Source organism: Equus caballus, chromosome 23 (genome assembly GCF_041296265.1).
Source record: "Equus caballus isolate H_3958 breed thoroughbred chromosome 23, TB-T2T, whole genome shotgun sequence".
NCBI classification, from domain to species: Eukaryota; Metazoa; Chordata; class Mammalia; order Perissodactyla; family Equidae; genus Equus; species Equus caballus.
The window spans coordinates 68,853,913-68,875,384 of NC_091706.1; the positions used below are offsets into that span (position 1 = coordinate 68,853,913).

General features: G+C 36.6%; 1 protein-coding gene across 1 annotated transcript in view; it reads right to left on the reverse strand.

The window, feature by feature from the left end:
- Positions 1-21,472, reverse strand: part of MFSD14B (major facilitator superfamily domain containing 14B) — an 88,651-nt gene that overhangs the window by 33,532 nt on the left and 33,647 nt on the right. The window contains exon 3 of the mRNA XM_023627642.2: positions 4,799-4,861. Coding sequence (XP_023483410.1) covers positions 4,799-4,861 — 63 coding nt within the window. The remainder of the gene's footprint in view (positions 1-4,798; positions 4,862-21,472) is intronic.

A 21,472-nucleotide genomic window follows, 5' to 3' on the forward strand; every position in this document is an offset into this window, starting at 1 on the left:
GAAGAAAAAAAAAGTTACAGTCTCCCTATAAGCTGGATCTTGACTATTTAAAAACGCATAGTTGGGGCCAGCCCAGTGGCATAGTGGCTAGGTTCGTGCACTCTGCTTTGGTGGCCCTGGGTTCACAGGTTTGGACACCGGATAGACCTAGCACAGCTCATCAAACCACACTGTGGCAGCATCCCACATTAAATAGAGGAAGATTGGCACTGATTTTAACTCAGCAACAATCTTCCTCAAGCAAAAAGAGGGGGATTGGTGGCAGATTGTAGCTCAGGGCCAATCTTCCTCAAAAAAAAAAAAAAAAAAACCATAGAGAAAGACTGGAAACAAATGTTAATATGACAATATTTACTGAGCACCTATCTGTACTGTGTGCCAAGAACTGTTGTTCTAGGTGCTGGGGATAGGAGTAAGTAAAGCAAACAAAAATCCATGCCTTCAAGAAATTTCCAGTCTAAAAGAGGAGGAGTGAGGAAGGCACATGATAACAAGATAAAGATAAAGCAAAATCTATAGCATGTCAGAGGTGAGATGATAATGCTTTGGAGAAAAACAAGGCAGAAAAGGGGGACTGGGAGTGATGAGAACAGGATACATTACTTGAGACAGTAGCCAGTGAAGGCTTCACTGAAAAATGACATCTGGGTGAAGAACTGAGAGTTAGAAGTGAGGCCCACCAATATCTGGGGAAAAGCAATCCAAGCAGAAAAAACAGTCCCTGCAAAGCTTTCAGGCAAGCACAGGCTGAGCAAGTTGTGGCTGGAGTGAGGTCAGCAAGGAGTGGTGGAAAAGAGAACAGGGATGCTGCCAGAGGAGAAAACAGGGTCCGGTGGAGTTGGTTAAGCGACAATCTGGTGTATATGAGTATCTCTACTGAAGGGGAACGAGGACGTGTTTTGATTATAGATCTATTTTGAAGGTAGAACCACAGAATTTGCTGATGTATTGGGTTTGGGATGTAGAAGAGAAAGGAGTCAAGACTGACTCCAAGGATTTTGGTCTCAGCAAGGATGGCATGATCAGTAAGTGAAATGAGGAATACTTGTGAGGAGGTCAGGCTGCAGGGGAAGATGAGGAGCTTCATTTTGGAGACCTTAACTTTGAGATGCCTATCAGACAAGGAGATAGAGAGGTCAATTGGGCAACTGGATACACTATTCTGGAGTTCTGGGCCAAGGTTTAGGAAGATATTTATTTCAGAGTTGAAAGTGATAAGTCTGATGATATCATCAAGGGAGTGACTGTAGAGATAAAAGAAATCGTTGTTGAAGGCTTCAGCCACCTATCTTTCAGAAGTCTAGGAGATGAGGAACACATACTACTTGTCAAAAACAGGGTTAAGAAAGAAGTTAATTTGAAAACATAATAAAAATAAATCAAGTTACCATATGACTCAGTAATTCTACTCCTAGGTATATACCTAGGATTAAGTGAAAACATATGTCCACATGAAAAATTGTACACAAATGTTCACAGCAACATTATTCATAGTAACCAAAAAGTGGAAACAACCCAAATGTTCATCAACTGATGAATGGATAAACCATGGTAGAGCCATACAACGGAATATGATTTGGCCACAAAAAGAATGAAGTACTAATATGTGCTACAACACAGGTGAACCTTGAAAACATTATGCTAAGTGAAAGAAGCCAGTCACAAAAGACTGTTATATTGTATGATTCCACTTATAAGAAATGTCCAGAATAAGCAAAACTATACGGACAGAAAGTAGATATGCGCTTGATTAAGGCTGAGGAGGTTGGGAGGAAATGAGGAGTGACTGCTGATGGGTACAGAACTTCTTTTTAAGGTGAGGAGAATGTTCTAAAATTGATTATATGCTGATGGCTGCACAACTCTGGGAATATACTAAAAAGCAATGAATGTACACTTTATTATTTTTTTTTAAAGATTGGGACTTGAGCTAACATCTGCTGCCAATCTTCTTTTTATTCTTACTCTCCCCAAAGCCCCCCAGTATATAATTATATATTCTTGCTGTAGGTCCCTCTGGCGGTGCTATGTGCGACACCACCTCAGCATGGCTTGATGAGCAGTGCCATGTCCATGGCCCAGGATCCAAACCCACGAAACCCTTGGCCAACCAAGTGGAGCACAAGAACTTAACCACTTGGCCACAGGGCCGGCCCCTGAATGTGCACTTCAAATGCAGGACTTGCACGGTATGTGAATTATATCTCAACAAAACTGCTACTGCTGCAAAAAAAAAAGAAACTAAAACCAGAGAATTCACAGAACAGTTTACTCTTGTAAGCTTTAATGATGTTCACCCCAATCTAAATCTTCTCCTCCACAGAATTATGATAGTAAACTTACAAAGTAAAAGTTAACTGCAGAAATTCTACAAAGATGAACAAAAGATATAAAGAAGAAAACTAAAAATCATCCATAAATCCACACTTTCAAACTTCAGATGATTCCTTCTTATTAACTCTTTTTTTCTCCTGCTTATATACATGTATTCTGGTCAAAACAAAACGGGAATCATACTGCATAGCTTTATATCCTTTTCCTTTCAAAAATTATATGATGTTCTTCAAAAATGTGTTCTTTATGTGCCTGTATTACATCCTACGGCTGTACCACAACATATTTATTCTTTTAAATTTAAGGCATTTTAATTGTTTCCATGTTTACTATTACAAATAGTCCTTTACCTGAAACTTTGAATAACTCTATTTGATTAGAAGAATTTTCTAGAAATGGAATTACTGTCAAAATATGTGAATATTTTTAAGGCTTTTAAAATACTGCCTTCCACAAAAGCTATACCAATTTATCCTCTCATTAACAGTATATGGGGACCCAATTTACCACACACTGAACTAGTTCTCGTCAGTTTAAACTTTCTTACCAATGCATATGTGAAAATATTATCGCATTTAATTTAGGATTCATTGCCTAAGAGTGACAAACTTATTTTTACACTGACATCTTTTGTAAACTGACAGCTTTCACCCTCCTTTGCCCTTCTGAGATATCACTTTCCTATGGCTTTGAGAGAGCTTTTATGTATTCCTCCTTCTACTACACAGGTTGCAAATAACATTTTGTCATTAGTCTTTTAATTTTTATGATCGTGGTTTGGACTTAGCAAAGTTAAAATATTGATGTAAATGACTCAATCTTTTCCTTTATGAATTCTTTTTCTAAAAAAAGAAAATCTTCCCCCAAACTGGTAAGAAAAATGGCCACCATTTTTCTTTCAGAAGATTTTCTTCTAATATTTTTGTTTTTTACGTATTTTTCTTTGCAACATTTATTATTTAGCACATGGAATATGTGCTAATAGCTTTACATATACTAGCTCATCTAATCCTCATAATCATCCTATTAAAAAGATCTTTTATCTTTCTCATTTCATGAATAATGAAACTGAGGTTAGGGAGGTTAAATTATACAACCAAAGTAACATAGTTAATAAGTTCAGAACAGAGATTTAAAGCTAAAGCAATCTGAAGTCGTATTGATTCCACTGTACTCACATGCATATTAAGATAACTTAATAGAGCTATGTTTTGCTGTAGGCTTCTTTCATGATACGTGAATCCCTGAAATAATAACCAATTATTAAAGTCTTCATTAAAGTTTAATCGTTGTTGAAGTTAAATAAGTCCTTGCCTAAGTCCTTGAATCACTCCAAATACTTTTTGTTTTATGTTTTTTTAGAATAACATTGTGGATGACTCTAGGTGAAAGTGTAACAGGCTGCTTGGCTTTAGGGTGTAGACATAGTTAGTTTTATTTTGCAGAACCAGACTAAAACACATTTTATTAGTCCACAAGACAAAAGATCTATGGAGTAGCTTCTCCAAAAATCTGCTGTAAGGATATACTTACATTATATTTTTATCAATGCTCTCTCTCATTTATTTAGTTTTTCTTTTTATCTATGCTGCTCACAAATTGGTGCTTAAACGACCACATGCCAGATTCTTGATAACATTTCTCTTCTTCTCAAAGAATATTAAAAGCTTCTTGTTTTAACCTTTATTTAAATTGCCCTGTTTTACTTATGTTATTATTGTAAGCATTCCCAAATTCTTTTTGAAATAGGTAAATAATAAGTAGTATTCATTAAAGCTATGAATTCAACAAATTCCTACGGCTGAATTCAGCAAATTACTAGGGCATAATCTGAATCTTAAGTATGCTGTTCAGCGCAAACTAAAATTATGCACAGATTGATATTATCTGAGCTGGGAAGGGCAAATTAGATGCTATACCTGTATACTTCACTGTAAATAGGACTGGAACATAACACTATATTTTAACCTCTTATTTATAAGCTTTTCTGATAAATATCACATTAAGATTTAAACAATGAATTAAGGCTAACTAAGTCAAGTATTTGACAACTCAGAAAGTGATGGCTAGAACACCAGCCTTGAAAAAAATATACATACTCAAGTAAATCTTGATGCTTCCTTCTTCCTCAATCTCAAAGTCTATCTCAAAAGAAGACACTGACACTTGCCCATTTTATTCTTGTTGACAGGCAGAGCAATTAAAAGTTCACATAATTAAATCCTTTTAAACTGCTATGTACATGTTAATAAAAATGAAGGACTGTTTTTTACCAGTAAACCATTCTATGCTTTGTGGATTTGCATTGTATTTTATTTCGACTTTGATAATCCAGCGAAAAATTTAGATTTAGGTCTCCAGAACAAATAATAACTGTTTCCATAAGCCCCATTTAAACTTTCAGAGTTAAACTATGGATTCCTGGTTTTGGTTCATCACGAACCACCCAAAAATTTGTTCTTACCTTTACACCTTGAATGAGACCATTCATGAGGAATGTGTGTTGAGGAAATGTTTCATGTAGAACCTACAAAAAGCAAACAAATGTCAAGACAAATTCAAAAGCAAATTAAACAAAGATTTCTGCCTCTGTTAATGGCAGGATAGAAAAATAAGATGAACTCTGGATTGAAAAAATTTTTAAGTATCAAGGAAATATGCAAAATACCCTAAAAGTATGAAAAGGTAAGAACATAGTGAGGGAGAAATCTAAATAAGGCAACAACCTAAAAACGTATGCCCAGCACTCAGTTGCTTTTGCTATAAAAGCGTTTGCAGCAAAAATAAATTGTTAACTGGCTACCCCTTCAATCACCAACAATTTTAAGCAGGTACCACCAAAGGGTTATACAAACTCAGGTATAAACCTGCAGCCCAGCTTCATGTGACCTAGGTAGTCCAGGAAACCTTAAGTCTTAAAACTGGATTACAGTGATTCCAAACTGGTAGCACCTCCAGATGCCTAGCAGGAAAAAATCTAAAATCACTTCTGAAAAGGCGATCATCTAGGCTTCAAATCAATTATACATATATTTGTTCAAATATAATGACCACCACATAATCAAAAGTAATCAGATACAAAAGGAAATAAGACATCATGAGCAAGAAATAGCAACAAAGAAAAACACAGAACAGAAACAGACTCTCAAAATACTTCACATTTTGGAATTATTCAACAGAGACTTTAAAATCAATATGCTTACTTTGTTCCAAGGTGTAGAAAATAACCTTGAAACTTTTGAATTAGAAACTGTAAAAAGGTACACAGCAGACGGAAAAAAGAAAATTCCAGAAGAGAAAAAATATATTAACTTAGGAACTTTATTGATATGATTAACAAGATTAGACAAAGTTAAGGAAAGAATTACTGAACCCAAACGTAGGTCAAAAGAATCCATCCAGAAGGCAGCATGGAGACACAAAAAGAATACAAAAGAGAAAGTAAGAGACACAGAGGATCTAATATAAAGTGTGATACAAGTTCAATTAAACTTGTCCTGTAATGAGATTGAGGCAGAGACAGTATTTCGCAAGTTAATTGCTGAGAATGTACTAGAACCAATGATAGACATCAATGCAGAGATTAAAGTAGCCTAACAAATTCTAAGCAGTATAAAAAGAAATCCACACTCAAAATCAAAATAAAACTGCAGAAAACCAAAGAAAAATTCTTAAAAGCAAAAAGAGAAATACAGACAGACTGCCTTCAAAGGAGGAACAGGTAGACTAAGAGATGGCTTCATAACAGTAACCATGGAACCCAAACAAGGAACATGCTATTCTATCATCAACGTAATGAGGAAAACAAATGCCAACCTAAAATTCTATACCCAGTTAAAATGTCCTTTGACATGGCACCACTTGGCAAGCCATGCTGTGGTAGGCGTCCCACATATAAAGTAGAGGAAGATGGGCATGGATGTTAGCTCAGGGCTGGCCTTCCTCAGCAAAAAGGAGGATTGACAGCAGATGTTAGCTCAGGGCTAATCTTCCTCAAAAAAAAAAAAAAAAAAAAATTAAAATAAAAAAAGACCTCCCCTGATTTAAAATAAATAAATAAATAAATAAAAATAAAATGTCCTTTGAGGACAAAGGCAAATATACACAGTTTTTGATCTAGCAAAAACTAGTTTACTAACTTATAGTAATGAGTTTCTTAACTTATAGACTCCAACTAATGAAATATAAAAAATAGATTTCTGGAAGAAAGAAAATAATCCACATGTAAGGTCCAAGATACAAAATGTAATAAAGAATAAAGAAAAATAGTTCTCAGAAAAATCATCCAACAATAACAAATTTCATAGGATACAGAGATATAGAAATTTTCTTTAAAGAAAAAGGAATACAAATCATTATCATAATTGTTTAATAACTTAATTTGTCACATGCATCAGAAAAATATGGTGAAAGAGCAAAACACAAAAGTCAGTATATTTTTAAGCACGTTTCTCTGATCCTGGGTGTTCCAGTTACTTATCCACTGTCTCAGCCCCATCCTCTCCCTCTGTACTCTGTCAGACCAAGGCTGAGAACCCTCAGACACTTCTCAAACTCTCCTTGCCCACAGGCTTCCTCATGGTTCCTGCCAGTGGGAAACAGAGGGTTGGGTGAGTGCCAGTGAACACTGCACCAACAACTCCAGGGCTGCCCTTATGCTGGAAAAGGGTCAGGAGTGCCGATCCTCCGCTGCACCCAGCTCCATCCTCACATTACCAACCTCTGACCTCTCCTAAAACAATTCTACACTCAAAATGATCCAAACACACAATTACTTATAAGAGACAACCTCTTTAATTTGGTGAAACTGTATCCATGTATGAATGACAGAGTATGCATTTATTGAGCTGCACACCCAGAAGACATTTGTTTTTACAATCCCTGATCTATTCCCTCATTTGTAAATATAAACATATAAAACTAAACAAAAAATTTGAGGAAAGCCACAAAAAAGAACACAAAAAGAAAAGGATAATCTATCTTACTGATAAATAACCAAATTATGGTAGGAAACAGAAGAGAGCTTTAAAATAAGTGTAAGTGTCCTCCAACAGATTCAAGATGCCACATGCTTTAAAAACAACGCACTGCACAGGGACCAGCACCAAACAAAGCAAAAGAAAACAGGTAAGGAAAGTCTTCAAGAACTGACTACAGAAGAAAACACAGAAATACACACAGAAAGAGGAAGAAGAGCACAAGAATGGATAAATATTAGGGTAAACCTAACTGAACACTGACTGTGTAAGATACAACAATGTATTGTAGTGTTTAAAAATATATAGAATTTCATCACAACCATGATGCAAAAGGTAGAAGAGAAATACCTTTCTCTCAACAGATGATAGAACAGGTAGACATCACAGGATATTTCTTCTTTTCAGGTCATATGGAACACTTATCAGAATTAACCACATACTAGGATATAAAGCAAGCTTCAACAAATTTCAAAGAACTGAAATAATTCACAGGGGCTGGCCCTCTGACAGAGTGGTTAAGTTTGCAAGCTCTGCTTCGGCGGCCCAGGGTTTTGCCAGTTTGGATGGTGGGGGTGGAAATGGCACCACTCATCAGGCCATGCTGAGACGGCATCTCATATAGCACAACCAGAAGGACCTCCAGCTAGAATATACAACTATGTCCTGTGGGGCTTTGGGGAGAAGAAGAAGAAAAAGTTTCTTTGAAATAATTCATAATATGATCTCTGACAACACAGTAAGCTAAAAAATCCCCCAAATGTTTAAAAATTAGACAATATACTTCCAATAACCTGGGAATCAAAAACGAAATAACGAGGAACATTAGAAAAAAGAATGAACTAAAAGCAATAGACACAACATATCAAAACTCATGAGTTATATCTACATCAATGCTGATGGAGAAATTTAAAGTTTTAAATACATGCAGCTGAAAACCAAAAAAGGGGGGCTGATCCGGGGGCAGAGCAGTTAAGTGCACACGTTCTGCTTCAGCAGCCGGGGGTTCACCGGTTTGGCTCCTGGGTGCGGACAAGGCACTGCTTGGCAAGCTATGCTGTGGTAGGCGTCCCACATATGGGGTAGAGGAAGATGGGCATAGATGTTAGCTCAGGGCCAGTCTTCCTCAGCAATAAGAAGAGGATTGGCACCAGATGTTAGCTCAGGGTTAATCTTCCTCAAAAAAAAGTAAGAAGAAGAAGAAGAAGAAGAAGAAAACCAAAAAAGGGCTGAAATCAACGTTCTAAGCTTCCATTTAAAGACTCTAGAAAAAAGAACAGCAAAATAACCCAAAGAAATAAGGTACTAAAAAAGCAGAAATCAATGAAATAAAACGTAAACATTCAATAATGAAAAACAACAAAGCCAAAAGTAACTTCTTTGAAAAGATTAGTAAAATTGATAAACTCTTAAGACTGACCAAGAAAAACCCCCACAAATTACTAATATCAAGAATGAAGAATAGGGGGCTGGTCCAGCGGTCAAGTGGTCAAGTTCACATGCTCTACTTCGGCAGCCCAGAGTTTTGCTGGTTTGGATCCTGGGCTTGGACATGGCACTGCTCATCAGGTCATGTTGAGGCAGCGTCCCATACAGCACAACCAGAGGCACTCACAACTAAAATATACAACTATGTACCGGGGGACTTTGGGGAGAAAAAAAAAGGAAGAATAAACACAGTTAAAATGTCCATACTACCCAATGCAAACTGCAGATTCAATGCAATCCCAATCAGAATCCCAATGACATTCTTCACAGAAACAGAACAAAGAATCCTAAAATTCACATAGGGCAACAAAAGAGCCTGAATAGCTAAAGTAATCCCGAGAAAAAAGAACAAAACTGGAGGCATCACAATACTGACTTCAAAAGAAAACTATAAAGCTATAGTAATCAAAACAGCATGGTACTGGTACAAAAACAGACACATAGATCAATGGAACAGAACTGAAAGCCCAGAAATAATACCACATGTATTGGACAGCTAACCTTCAAGAAAGGAGCTAAGAACATACAATGTAGAAAGAAAGTCTCTTGAATAAATAGTGTTGGGAAAACTGGACAGCCACATGTAAAAGAATGAAGGTAGACCATTACCTTTTGCCATACATAAAAATTAACTCAAAATAGGTGCCAGCCTGGTGGCGTAGTGGTTGGGTTTGCATGCTCTACTTTGGCGGCCCAAGGTTCACAGGTTCAGATCCCAGGCACAGACCTAGTACCGCTCGTCAAGCCACACTGTGGCAGCATCCCACATAAAGCAGAGGAAGATTGGCACAAATGTTAGCTCAGCAACAACCTTCCTCAAGCAAAAAGAGGAAGACTGGCAACAGATGTTAGTTCAGGGCAAATCTTCCTCACATACACATACAAAAAAATTAACTCAAAATGGATTAAAGACTTGACGGTAAGATGTGAAACCATAAAACTCACAGAAGAAAATATAGGCAGTATGCTCTTTGACACTGGTCTTAGAAGGATCTTTTCAAATACCCTATCTACTCAGGCTAGGGAAATAAAAGAAAAAATAAATGGGATTACATCAGACTAAAGACCTTCTACAAGGCAAAGGAAACCAGGAACAAAACAAAAAGACAATCCATCAACTGGGAGAAAATATTTCCAAATCATATATCCAACAAGGGGTTAATCTCCAAAATACATAAAGAACTCACACAACTCAACAAAAAAACAAACAACCTGATCAAAAAATGAGCTGAGGATATGAACTGACATTTTTCCAAAGAAGATATACAGATGGCCAACAAGCACGTGTAAAGATGTTCAATATCACTAATCATCAGGGAAATGCAAATCAAAACTATAATGAGATATCACCTTATACCTGTTAGAATGGCTATAATTACTAAGACAAAAAACAAGAAATGTTGGAGAGGATGTGGGGAAAAAGAAACCCTCATACACTGCTGGTGGGAATGCAAACGGTGCAGTCACTATGGAAAACAGTATGGAGATTTCTCAAAAAATTAAAAATAGAAATACCACACGACCCAGCTATTCCACTACTGTGTATTTATCCAAAGAACTTGAAATCAATACAAAGAGACCTATGCACCTCTCTGTTCATTGCAGCATTATTCACAATAGCCAAGAAGTGGAAGCAACCCAAGTACTCTTCTACAGGTGAATGGATAAAAAAGATGTGGTATATATATACAATGGAACATTACTCAGCCATAAAAAAAGACAAAATCATCCCATTTGCAGCGACATGGATGGAACCTGAGGGTATTATGTTAAGTGAGATAAGCCAGACAGAGAAAGACAAATGTCATATAATTTCAGTCCTATCTGGAAGATAAACAAATACATGGACAAAGAGAGCAGATTAGTGGTTACTAGAGGGTAATGGTGACTGACAATAATGTCAACTGAAATTTCACAGTTATAAACTATTATGACATCAATAAAAAATACATATATAAAAACAACTATTGTATTCATGAGAATAAAATTAGTAAAGCAAAGTGAAAACACACAAAAAAAGAATGAGGAGGGCCAGCCCCAGTGGCTAATGGTTAAGTTCAGCGTGCTCCACTTTGGCGGTGCAGGGTTCGTTTCCTGGGAGCGGACCTACACCACTTGTCTATCAATGGACATGCTGTGATGGTGGCTCACATACAAAATAGAAGAAGACTGGCAGTGGATGTTAGCTCAGGGTGAATCTTCCTCAGAGGGGAGGGAAGGGAAGTGGAGAGGAGGGGAGGGAAGGGGAGATAAGGAAGGAAGGAAGGGAGGTAGGGAGGGAGGAAGAAAAGAACGAAGATTCTGCACAGCAAAGAAACTATCAACAAAATGAAGAGCCAACTAAGTGAATGGGAGAAAATATCTGCAAATCATATCCCTGATAAGGGGTTAATATTCAAAATATACAAAGAATTCACACAGTTTAACAGCAAAAAGAGCCACCATCTGATTAAAAAATGGGCATAAAATCTGAACAGAAATTTTTCCAAAGAAGACATACAGATAGCCAATAGGTACATAAAAAGATGTTCAACGTCATTAACCATCAGGAAAATGCAAATCAAAACCACAATGAGATATCGCACCTGTTAGAATAGCTATTATCAAAAAGACTAGAAATAACAAATGTTGGCAAGGATGTGGAGAAAAGGGACCCTTGTGCACTCTTGCTAGGAATGCAAATTGGTGCAGCCACTGTGGAAAACAGTAAGGAGATTCTTCAAAAAATTAAAAATGGAACTATCATATGATCCAACAATTCTACTTCTGGGTATTTATCCAAAGAAAACAAAAACACTCACTCAAAAAGATACATGCACCTCTATGTTCACTGCAGCACTATTTACAGCACCCAACATATGGAAACAACCAAAGTATTCATCAATGGATGACTGGATAAAGAAATTGTGTTTTATATATAAATATATATCTCCATATATACATTTATTCTATTTATTTACAGACCCGGAATATCATTCAGCCATAAAAAAGAATTAAATCTTGCCATTTGCAACAACATGGATGGACCTTGAAGGCATATGCTAGCTGAAATAACTCAGACAGAGAAAGATAGATACGGTATGATCTCACTTATACGTGAAATCTAAAAAAAAATAACCAAGCTCAGAGATACAGAGAACAGATTGGTGATTGCCAGAGGCGGAGAGTGGGGCTGGGTGAAATGGGTGACAGGGGTCAAAAGGTACAAACTTCCAGTTATAAAATAAGCATGTCATGGGATGTAATGTACAGCATGGTGACTATGGTTAATAACGCTGTATTGCATATTTGAAAGCTGGTAAGAAAGTAGATCTTAAAAGTTCTCATCACAAGAAAAAAAAATTTTGTAACTATGTATGGTGATGGATGTTAACTAGACTTATTGTGATCATTTTGCAATATATACAAATACTGAATCATGATGTTGTACACCTGAAATGAATATACATGTAATTATTAATATAAATTATATTGTATATATACTATATAATAAATATATATTATATATATATATATATAAAACTAGGGTTATATGTCAATTATACCTCCATTAAAAAAAAAGAATGGAGACGTTATGAACAACATTTTGCCAATAAACTAGATTCTTATATATTTAGTGAAGAAATTCTTTGAAAAATACAAGTTAACAAAACAGACACTAGAAGAAACTGAAAATCTAAATAGTCACAATTCATTTTTAAAAATTAAATATTAAAAATCCTTGCTAAAATAAACAAACAAAAAAACCCTTCAGCCCTAGCAAATTCTTCCAAACATTTAAAGAAGAAATATCAGCAATTTCATTCAAACTTTTCCAGAGACTAGAAAGAGATACTTCCTAATTAATTTTTATAAGGCCAAGAAAAATCTTAATACTAAAACATGATGAGGACATTACAAGAAAAGAAAAATCACACACCACTATCTTATGACCATAGATGCAAAGATACTAACAAAATACTAGTAAATCATACCCAGCAATATCTAAAAAATATATATATCACAACTAACTGAGTGAAAGCTATTCCAAGAATTCAAGGGTGGCTTAAAGTTCAAAAGTTAATATAACTGGCCACATTAGCAGGATAAAGAGAAAAATCTAATTATTATCTGCTTATATGCAGAAACTTCATTTGATAAAATTTAATACTCATTCATGAAAACAACTCTAAGTAACAAAGGAAGAGAAGGGAACTTCCTTCCAATGATAAAGAGTACCTACAAAGACAAATCTACAGCAAACATCATACTTCGTGGTGAATTTTACATTGCTCTCCACCAGAGATCATCCATGAGATAAGGATGCCCACTATGGTTACTTCTATTCAACACTGTCATAGTCGATGCAATAAGAAAAGAAAAAGAAGTTAAAAACTGTCATTATTCACAAAAGATATGAACGTGTGTATAAAAATCTACAGATTAAACTATTAGGATTAATCAGTGAATTTACCAAAATCATTACACACAAGGTCAAAACACAAAAACAAACTGTTGTTTTACGTATCAGCAATAAAAAAATGAACCATTAACTACATTGTTTACAATAGCATAAAAACCATCAAATACCTATGAATAAATCTAGTGAAAAACCTCTACACTGAGAAATATAAAATATTATTCAGAGCAATTTTTTTTTCCCAAGGCTACAGCTAAGTGTTTTATTTCGCTTTGCCACAAAAATTATCATAAAAGTCACACGTTACAAATCACATGATAGTACTTAATTTAATTTTCATTTAAATCTTTTTTTCCCCTATCAAGGCCCCTATTCCTTGACATATATCCCACAGGTTTGGGACAAGGTTGGCTATTCACATGTTTTCTAAACTTAGAAAACACACTTAATGATACAAGTAGCCCCGGGTGCAAGTTTTGATTATTAATGAAATTGGTTCTCCTATCAGTTTTGTGGGATCTTCTTCCAAAAGGCTCCTGTCCTGTTGAAGTTAGCCTAGCTGATTTCTATTTCTTGTAACCAAGAATCCTAAATAATATCCAACATTTTAACCACCAAGAAATATCAGTTTAAATATTAGCTATCGTTATATTCTAAAAGAATAGATATTTCAAATTTTAATACATAAGAAAAAAGACCAGAACCTCAAAGTAAAGGTTATTCTTTTAAAGCGAATATTAGCTCTTTGCAAACATCACCTTATTCTTGTTTCTCTGCAGATGACTGACACCTTCACCAGAGACTGGATGCCAGTCCAAGAATTGGCACTCGGCAACCACAAAGTGCACTCAAAGTCTAACATGGAGTAAGTCTCATTATGTTTGTTGAGTTGAAAATATGCAACTCTTTATTAAAACAGTGAAGTGTAAACATTAGCATTTCTAACTGCCATATATTTTTCAAGGCTTTTAGAAGAAAAGTTGCAGTATCAACTTGGATTAGATAGTTTCCCAGTGGTAGAAATGAATTTTGTTTTTTCTGGCGGCCCTCACTATAGGATCATGTTTGTAACGTTAAAAAATCTAAGGAACAATGGAGCTAGAAGCTTCTAGAAGGCTATAATTTTTTCTTTTGCCCAGTGTCCATCTCTAGTCCTCACCCCACCTCTTCCCTCAAACCTTTCACACAGCTCCATCAGATCCCCACCGTCCTGGCTCAACACGCGCACCTGGCCAACAGGCTTCCAGGTTCGTTAAAGTCCTGCGGGAAAGACAGTACACAGTGGGCGGGAACCTTTGAGTAAAAAGAGAACTGCTACCTGAGTGTCAGCTGAACATGTTGAAACTGTGCTCTTTTCGAGCACCAGAGTGTTGTTTACAGTTTTTTTATTGAGTTAATGATAGGTTACAATCTTGTGAAATTTCAGTTGTCCATTAATGATTGTCATTCGTGTTGTAGGTGCACCACTTCACCCTTTGTGCCCACCCCCGACCCCACCTTTCCCCTGGTATCCACTAAACTGTTCTTAGTCCATAATTTTAAATTCCTCATATGAGTGGAGTCATACACAGATTATCCTTCTCTAGCTGGCTTATTTCACTTAACATAATTCCCTCAAGGTCCATCCATGTTATTGCAAATGGAATGATTTTGTTCTGTTTTGCAGCTGAGTAGTATTCCATTGTATATATGTACCACATCTTCTTTATCCATTCGTCTGTTGCTCGGCACTTAGGTTGCTTCCATGTCTTGGCTGTTGTAAACAGTGCTGCAATAAACATTGGGGTGCATGGGACTTTTGGGATTGCTGACTTCAAGCTCTTTGGATAAATACCCAGTAGTGGGATGGCTGGATCGTACGGTAGTTCTATTTTTAATTTTTTGAGGAATCTCCATACTGTTTTCCATAGTGGCTGCACCAGTTTGCATTCCCACCAACAGTGTATGAGGGTTCCTTTTTCTCCACAACCTCTCCAACATTTGTTACTATTAGTTTTAGATATTTTTGTCATTCTAATGGGTGTAAAGTGATATCTTAGTGTAGTTTTGATTTGCATTTCCCTGATGATTAGCGATGATGAGCATCTTTTCATGTGCCTATTGGCCATCCGCATATCTTCTTTGGAGAAATGTCTGTTCATGTCTGCAGCCCATTTTTTGATTGGGTTGTTTGATTTTTTGTTGTTGAGTTGTGAGAGTTCTTTATATATTATGGATATTAAGCCTTTGTCAGATATATGACTTGCAAATATTTTTTCCCAGTTAGTGGGTTGTTTTTTTGTTTCAATCCTGTTTTCATTTGCCTTGAAGAAGCTCTTTAGTCTGATGAAGTCCCATTTGTTTATTATTTCCATTGTTTCCCTTCTCTGAGAAGGCATGGTGTCCGAAAAGATCCTTTTCATACTGATGTCAAAGAGTGTACTGCCTACGTTTTCTTCCAGAAGCCTTATGGTTTCAGGTCTCACCTTTAGGTCTTTGATCCATTTTGAGTTTATTTTGGTGAATGGTGAAAAAGAATGGTCAATTTTCATTCTTTTACATGTGGCTTTCCAGTTTTCCCAGCACCATTTGTTGAAAAGACTTTCTTTTCTCCATTGTATGCCCTCAGCTCCTTTGTCAAAGATAAGCTGTCCATAGATGTGTGGTTTTATTTCTGGACTTTCAGTTCTGTTCCATTGATCTGTGCACCTGTTTTTGTATCAGTACCATGCTGTTTTGATTATTGTAGCTTTGTAGTATGTTTTGCAGTCAGGGATTGTGATGCCTCCCGCTTTGTTCTTTTTTCTCAGGACTGCTTTAGAAATTCGGGGTCTTTTGTTGCCCCATATGAATTTTAGGATTCTTTGCTCTAATTCTGTAAAGAATGTCATTGGGATTCTGATTGGGATGGCGCTGAATCTGTAGATTGCTTTAGGTAGAACGGACATTTTAACTATGTTTATTCTTCTAATCCATGTACATGGAATGTCTTTCCATCTCCTTATGTCATCTAATTCTCTCAAAAAGGCCTTGTAATTTTCATTATATAAATTTACCCCAAGGTATTTTATTGCGATTGTGAATGGTATTGTGTTCTTGAGTTCTTTTTCTGTTAGTTCGCTATTGGAGTATAGAAATGCTACTGATTTATGCAAATTGATTTTGTACCCTGCAACTTTGCTGTAGTTGTTGATTACTTCTAAGAGTTTTCCAATGGATTCTTTGGGGTTTTCTATATATAAGATCATGTCGTCTGCAAACAGTGAGAGTTTCATTTCTTCCCTCCCTATTTGGATTCCTTTTATTCCTTTTTCTTGCCTGATTGCTCTGGCCAGGACCTCCAGTACTATGTTAAATAAGAGTGGTGATAGAAGGCATCCTTGTCTCGTTCCTGTTTTCAGGGGGATGGTGTTCAGTTCTTGCCCATTGAGTATGATGTTGGCTATGGGTTTGTCATATATGGCCTTTATTATGTTGAGGTAGTTTCCTTCTATGCCCATTTTGTTCAGAGTTTTTATCATAAATGGCTGTTGGATCTTGTCAAATGCCTTCTCTGCATCTATTGAGATGATCATGTGGTTTTTATTCCTCAGTTTGTTGATGGGGTGTATCACGTTGATTGATTTGCGGATGTTGAACCATCCCTGTGTCCCTGGTATGAATCCCACCTGATCATGATGTATGATCCTTTTGATGAATCGCTGAATTCTGGTTGCCAAAATTTTGTTGAGAATTTTTGCATCTATGTTCATCAGTGATATTGGCCTGTAGTTCTCTTTTTTCATGGTGTCCTTGTCAGGTTTTGGTATCAGCGTGATGTTGGCCTCATAGAATGTGTTAGGAAGTGTTCCATCTTCCCTAATTTTTTGGAATACCTTGAAAAGGATAGGTATTAAATTCTCTCTGAAAGTTTGGTAGAATTCCCCAGGAAAGCCATCTGGTCCTGGGGTATTATTCTTTGGGATGTTTTTGATTGCTGTTTCAATCTCTTTCCTTGTGATTGGTCTGTTCAAGTTGTCTGCCTCTTCTTGAGTGAGCTTTGGGAGATTGTAGGAGTCCAAGAATTTATCCATTTCCTCTAGGTTATCCATTCTGTTGGCATATAGTTTTTCGTAGTATTCTCTTATATAATCTGTTGTATTTCTGCAGAGTCTGTTGTTATTTCTCCTCTTTCATTTCTGATTTTGTTTATTTGAGCTTTCTCTCTTTTTTTCTTTGTAAGTCTGGCCAGTGGTTTGTCAATTTTATTTATCTTCTCAAAAAACCAGCTCTTTGTTTCATTGATCCTTTCTACTGCCTTTTTCGTTTCAATAGTATTTATTTCTGCTCTGATTTTCATTATTTCTCTCCTTCTGCTGACTTTGGGCTTTATATTGTTCTTTTTTCTCTAGTTCAGTTAGGTGTACTTTAAGATTGCTTATTTGGGATTTGTCTTGTTTGTTAAGATGTGCCTGTATTGTGATGAATTTTCCTCTTAACACAGCTTTTGCTGTATCCCATATGAGTTGGTATGGCATGCTATCATTTTCATTTGTTTCCAGGTATTTTTTTTTCTTTAATTTCTTCAATGATCCATTGCTTGTTCAGTAGTGTGTTGTTTAGTCTCCACATCTTTGTGCCTTTCTCAGCTTCTTTCTTGTAATTAATTTCTAGGCTTATAGCATTCTGATCGGAGAAGATGCTTGTTGTTATTTCAATTTTTTTAAATTTGTAGAGGCTTGCCTTGTTTCCTAACATATGGTCTATCCTTGAGAATGTTCCATGTGCACTTAAGAATGTGTATTCAGCTCTTTTAGGGTGAAGTGATCTATATATGTCTATTAAGTCCAATTGTTTTAGTTTTTCATTTAGCTCCACTATTTCCTTGTTGATTTTCTGTCTGGATGATCTGTCAATTGATATGAGTGGGGTGTTGAGGTCCCCTACTATTATTGTGTTGTTTTTAACATCTTCCTTTAGGTCTGTTAATAGTTGCTTTATGAATCTTGGTGCTCCTGTGTTGGGTGCATAGATATTTATAAGCGTTATTTCTTCTTGATGAAGTGTCCCTTTGATCATTATATATTGTCCCTCTGTGTCTCTCTTTACCTGTCTTATTTTGAAATCCACTTGGTCTGATATAAGAATTGCAACACCTGGCTTTTTTTCCTTGCTATTAGCTTGAAGTATTGTCCTCCACCCCTTCACCCTGAGCCTGTGTTTGTCCTTGGGGCTGAGGTGTGTTTCCTGGAGGCAACAAATTGTTGGATCTTGTTCTTTAATCCTTTTTGCCACTCTGTGTCTTTTTATTGGAGAGTTCAATCTGTTTACATTGAGAGTGATTATTGATGCATGTGGACTTAATGCTGTCAATCTGTTGCTCATTATCTTGTTTTCCTGTGTTTCTTTTCCTGTGTGCTTTAGACTACCCATTTAATACTGCAATTTCTTATGCTGGGTTTCTTAGATTTTCCCTTATTTATGATTTGTGACTCTGTTCTGTATTTTATTTTAGTGTCTACCTTGAAGTTTGTATTTAGAATCTCGTGTATAATATAGTCTATTCTCTGGTGGTCTCTTACTTACTTGCCCAATACTGATTTAGACTCTTTGCTCTTCCCCTCCTAAATAATTATTTTCATTTCTTATTCCAACTCGTGTTATGAATTTGTAGTTAGAGTGATAAGATCGTCCTTGCTTTGGTAGTTTCCTTACCTTTACCCTAATGCTATAGTTGAATATTTGCTATCCTGTTCTGGTTCTATCCATTGGTCTCCCTAGTCAGTGGTTTGTAGCCCCTTTCTCCCTTTTTTCTTTTTTAAGGTATGAGAGCCTTCTTGAGGATTTCTTGTAGTGGAGGGCTTTTAGTTACAAATTCCCTTTTGTTTGTCTGGAAAAGATTTAATTTCTCCCTCATATCTGAAGGAAATTCTTGCTGGATAGAGCATTCTTGGCTGAAGATTTTTATCTTTTAAAGCTTTGAATATGTCACTCCATTCTCTCCTAGCTTGTAAGGTTTCTGTAGAGAAATCCACTGACAGTCTGATAGGGGCTCCTTTAGGGTTATTCTCTTCTTCTTTCTTACTTCCCTGAGTATTCTTTCCTTATCTTTCCTTCTTGCCAATTTTACTACTATGTGCCTTGCAGTAGGTCTTTTTACACTGACAAATCTAGGAGATCTGAAAGCTTCCTCTACACACATTTCTCCGTCAATCCCTAGATTTGGGAAGTTCTCTTCAATAATTTCGTTAAGCACACTTTCTGCTCCATTTTCCTTTTCCACGTTCTCGGGAATTCCTATGATCCTTATGTTCTCACTCCTCATTGAATCCACTATCTCTCAGAGATTTTCCTCGTTTTTTTAAATTCTTAGTTCTCTTTCTTCCTCTGTCTGGAGCCATTCAGCCTGTCTATCTTCAATTATGTTAATTTGCTCTTCTATGGTGTCTACACGGGCATTCAGGGAATCCGTATTCTGTTTTATCTGGTCCATTGTGTTTTTCATCTCTAGTAATTATGTTTGATTCTTCTTTATGATTTCAGTCTCTTTTGTGAAGTAACTCCAGAACTCGGCTTGTTTCTCTCTCTTTCTCTGTACCTCATTGAGTTTTTTGATTATAGCTGCTCTGAACTCATTATCACTTAGCTTACCTAATTCCAAGTCCTCAGGACTTAATTCTATGTTTTTATTGTTTTCCTTCTGCTCTGGGACTTTTATAAATTGCTGGATGGTAGAGGAGCGGTTTTTTCATATGGTGGTAGAATTCGGTTACAGTTACAGCCTGTCGCCACTAGATGGGGGTCGAGAGCGGCATGTTATGAGCTCTCTGCCTTCGGGCAATATGGCTGCGCCCAGTGGCTTTGCCGGGAGGGAGGGGCTGCTATTCTCACGTGCCAACCTGGATTCAGATCAGTTCTGTTCTCTGGTCTCCCGAGGCCCTGGGTTTATGGGGTCCCCGCGGACGGAAGCTTTCCCCCCATCAGCGCGTTTCCACTGAACCAGCGGCAAGAGTCCTGGATGATCCCCAGTCGTGCGGCCCCTCCCCCGCTCCTTCCTGACCAGCGCAGCAGCGATTGCAGACTCTAGGGGAGGGAGTGATGTTCTCTCCTACCGTTCCAGCACCTCCGAGGCTGTAAGTAAGGTTTATGATCTCCGCCTTCTTGGTATTGTAGGTCTCTAACGTGTTGGCATTAGATTTATTCTCTGAAATTCGGTTTTTCCAATCCTTTGTTGTATTTTGGAGGGAAGAGAATCCCGGGTCAGCTCACCCTGCCATTTTCCTCCCTACAGTTTTTGAGTCATCCAGAGCAATTTTTAAAGACTAGATAGAAGGAGGATATGCCATATAGATTAGAAGACTCAATATTTTAAAAATGTCAGTTCTCCCCCAATTAATCTATAGTCAATGCAATCACAATCAAAATTTCCAGCAAGTAATTTTGTGAATATTGAAGAGTTGATTATAAAATGTACATGGATCTATAAAAGGCCTAGAATAACCAAGACAATCTTGGGGAAGAAGAACCAAGCAACAGATGTTACACAAGATATCAAGATATTGCTATAGAAATCAACACAGCATGGTACTGACACAGGACATACAGATAATTTAGAATACAAAACCTAGAAACAAATCCATATATACATGGTTGCCTGATTTATCACCAAGTTGACACATATAGTGGGAAAAAGATTTTCTTCAATAAATGATGCTGGTCCAACTATACATCCATATGGAACCAAAATGAATCTTGAGCCCAGAAAACACAATCATTGTTTCTAGATGGATGGTAGATCTATGCACGAAAAATAAAGCAAATAAGGTTTGAGGGAGAAGAAACTTTCTTAAACAAGATTTTTAAAAAGCACTAACCGTAAGGAAAAAATTAATAAGTTGAACTACATAAAAATGATGAACTTCTGTTCATCACAAGACACCATTAAAAGAGTGAAAAGGCAATCCAAGGAAGGGGGAGAGATATTAGCAATAAATATGTGCATTTTTACACACACAAACACATACATACATGCAAAAGAAGAACATATGTCCAGAACATATAAAGAATTTCTACAAACAGTAAGGATAGACAATCTAACTATTTAAAATAGACGAAACACTTGAACTGACACATCACAAAGATATTCACATGGCCAATAAATAGATGCAAAGGGAGTTAACTTCACTGATTATTAGGAAGAGGCAAATTAAGACCCCTGTACCCATCAGAATGGCTAAAATGAAATACCAATTGTTGGTGAAGATGTGGAGCCTGGCTGGCTGGAGGGTAAACTGGTTCAACCACTCTGAGAAACTTT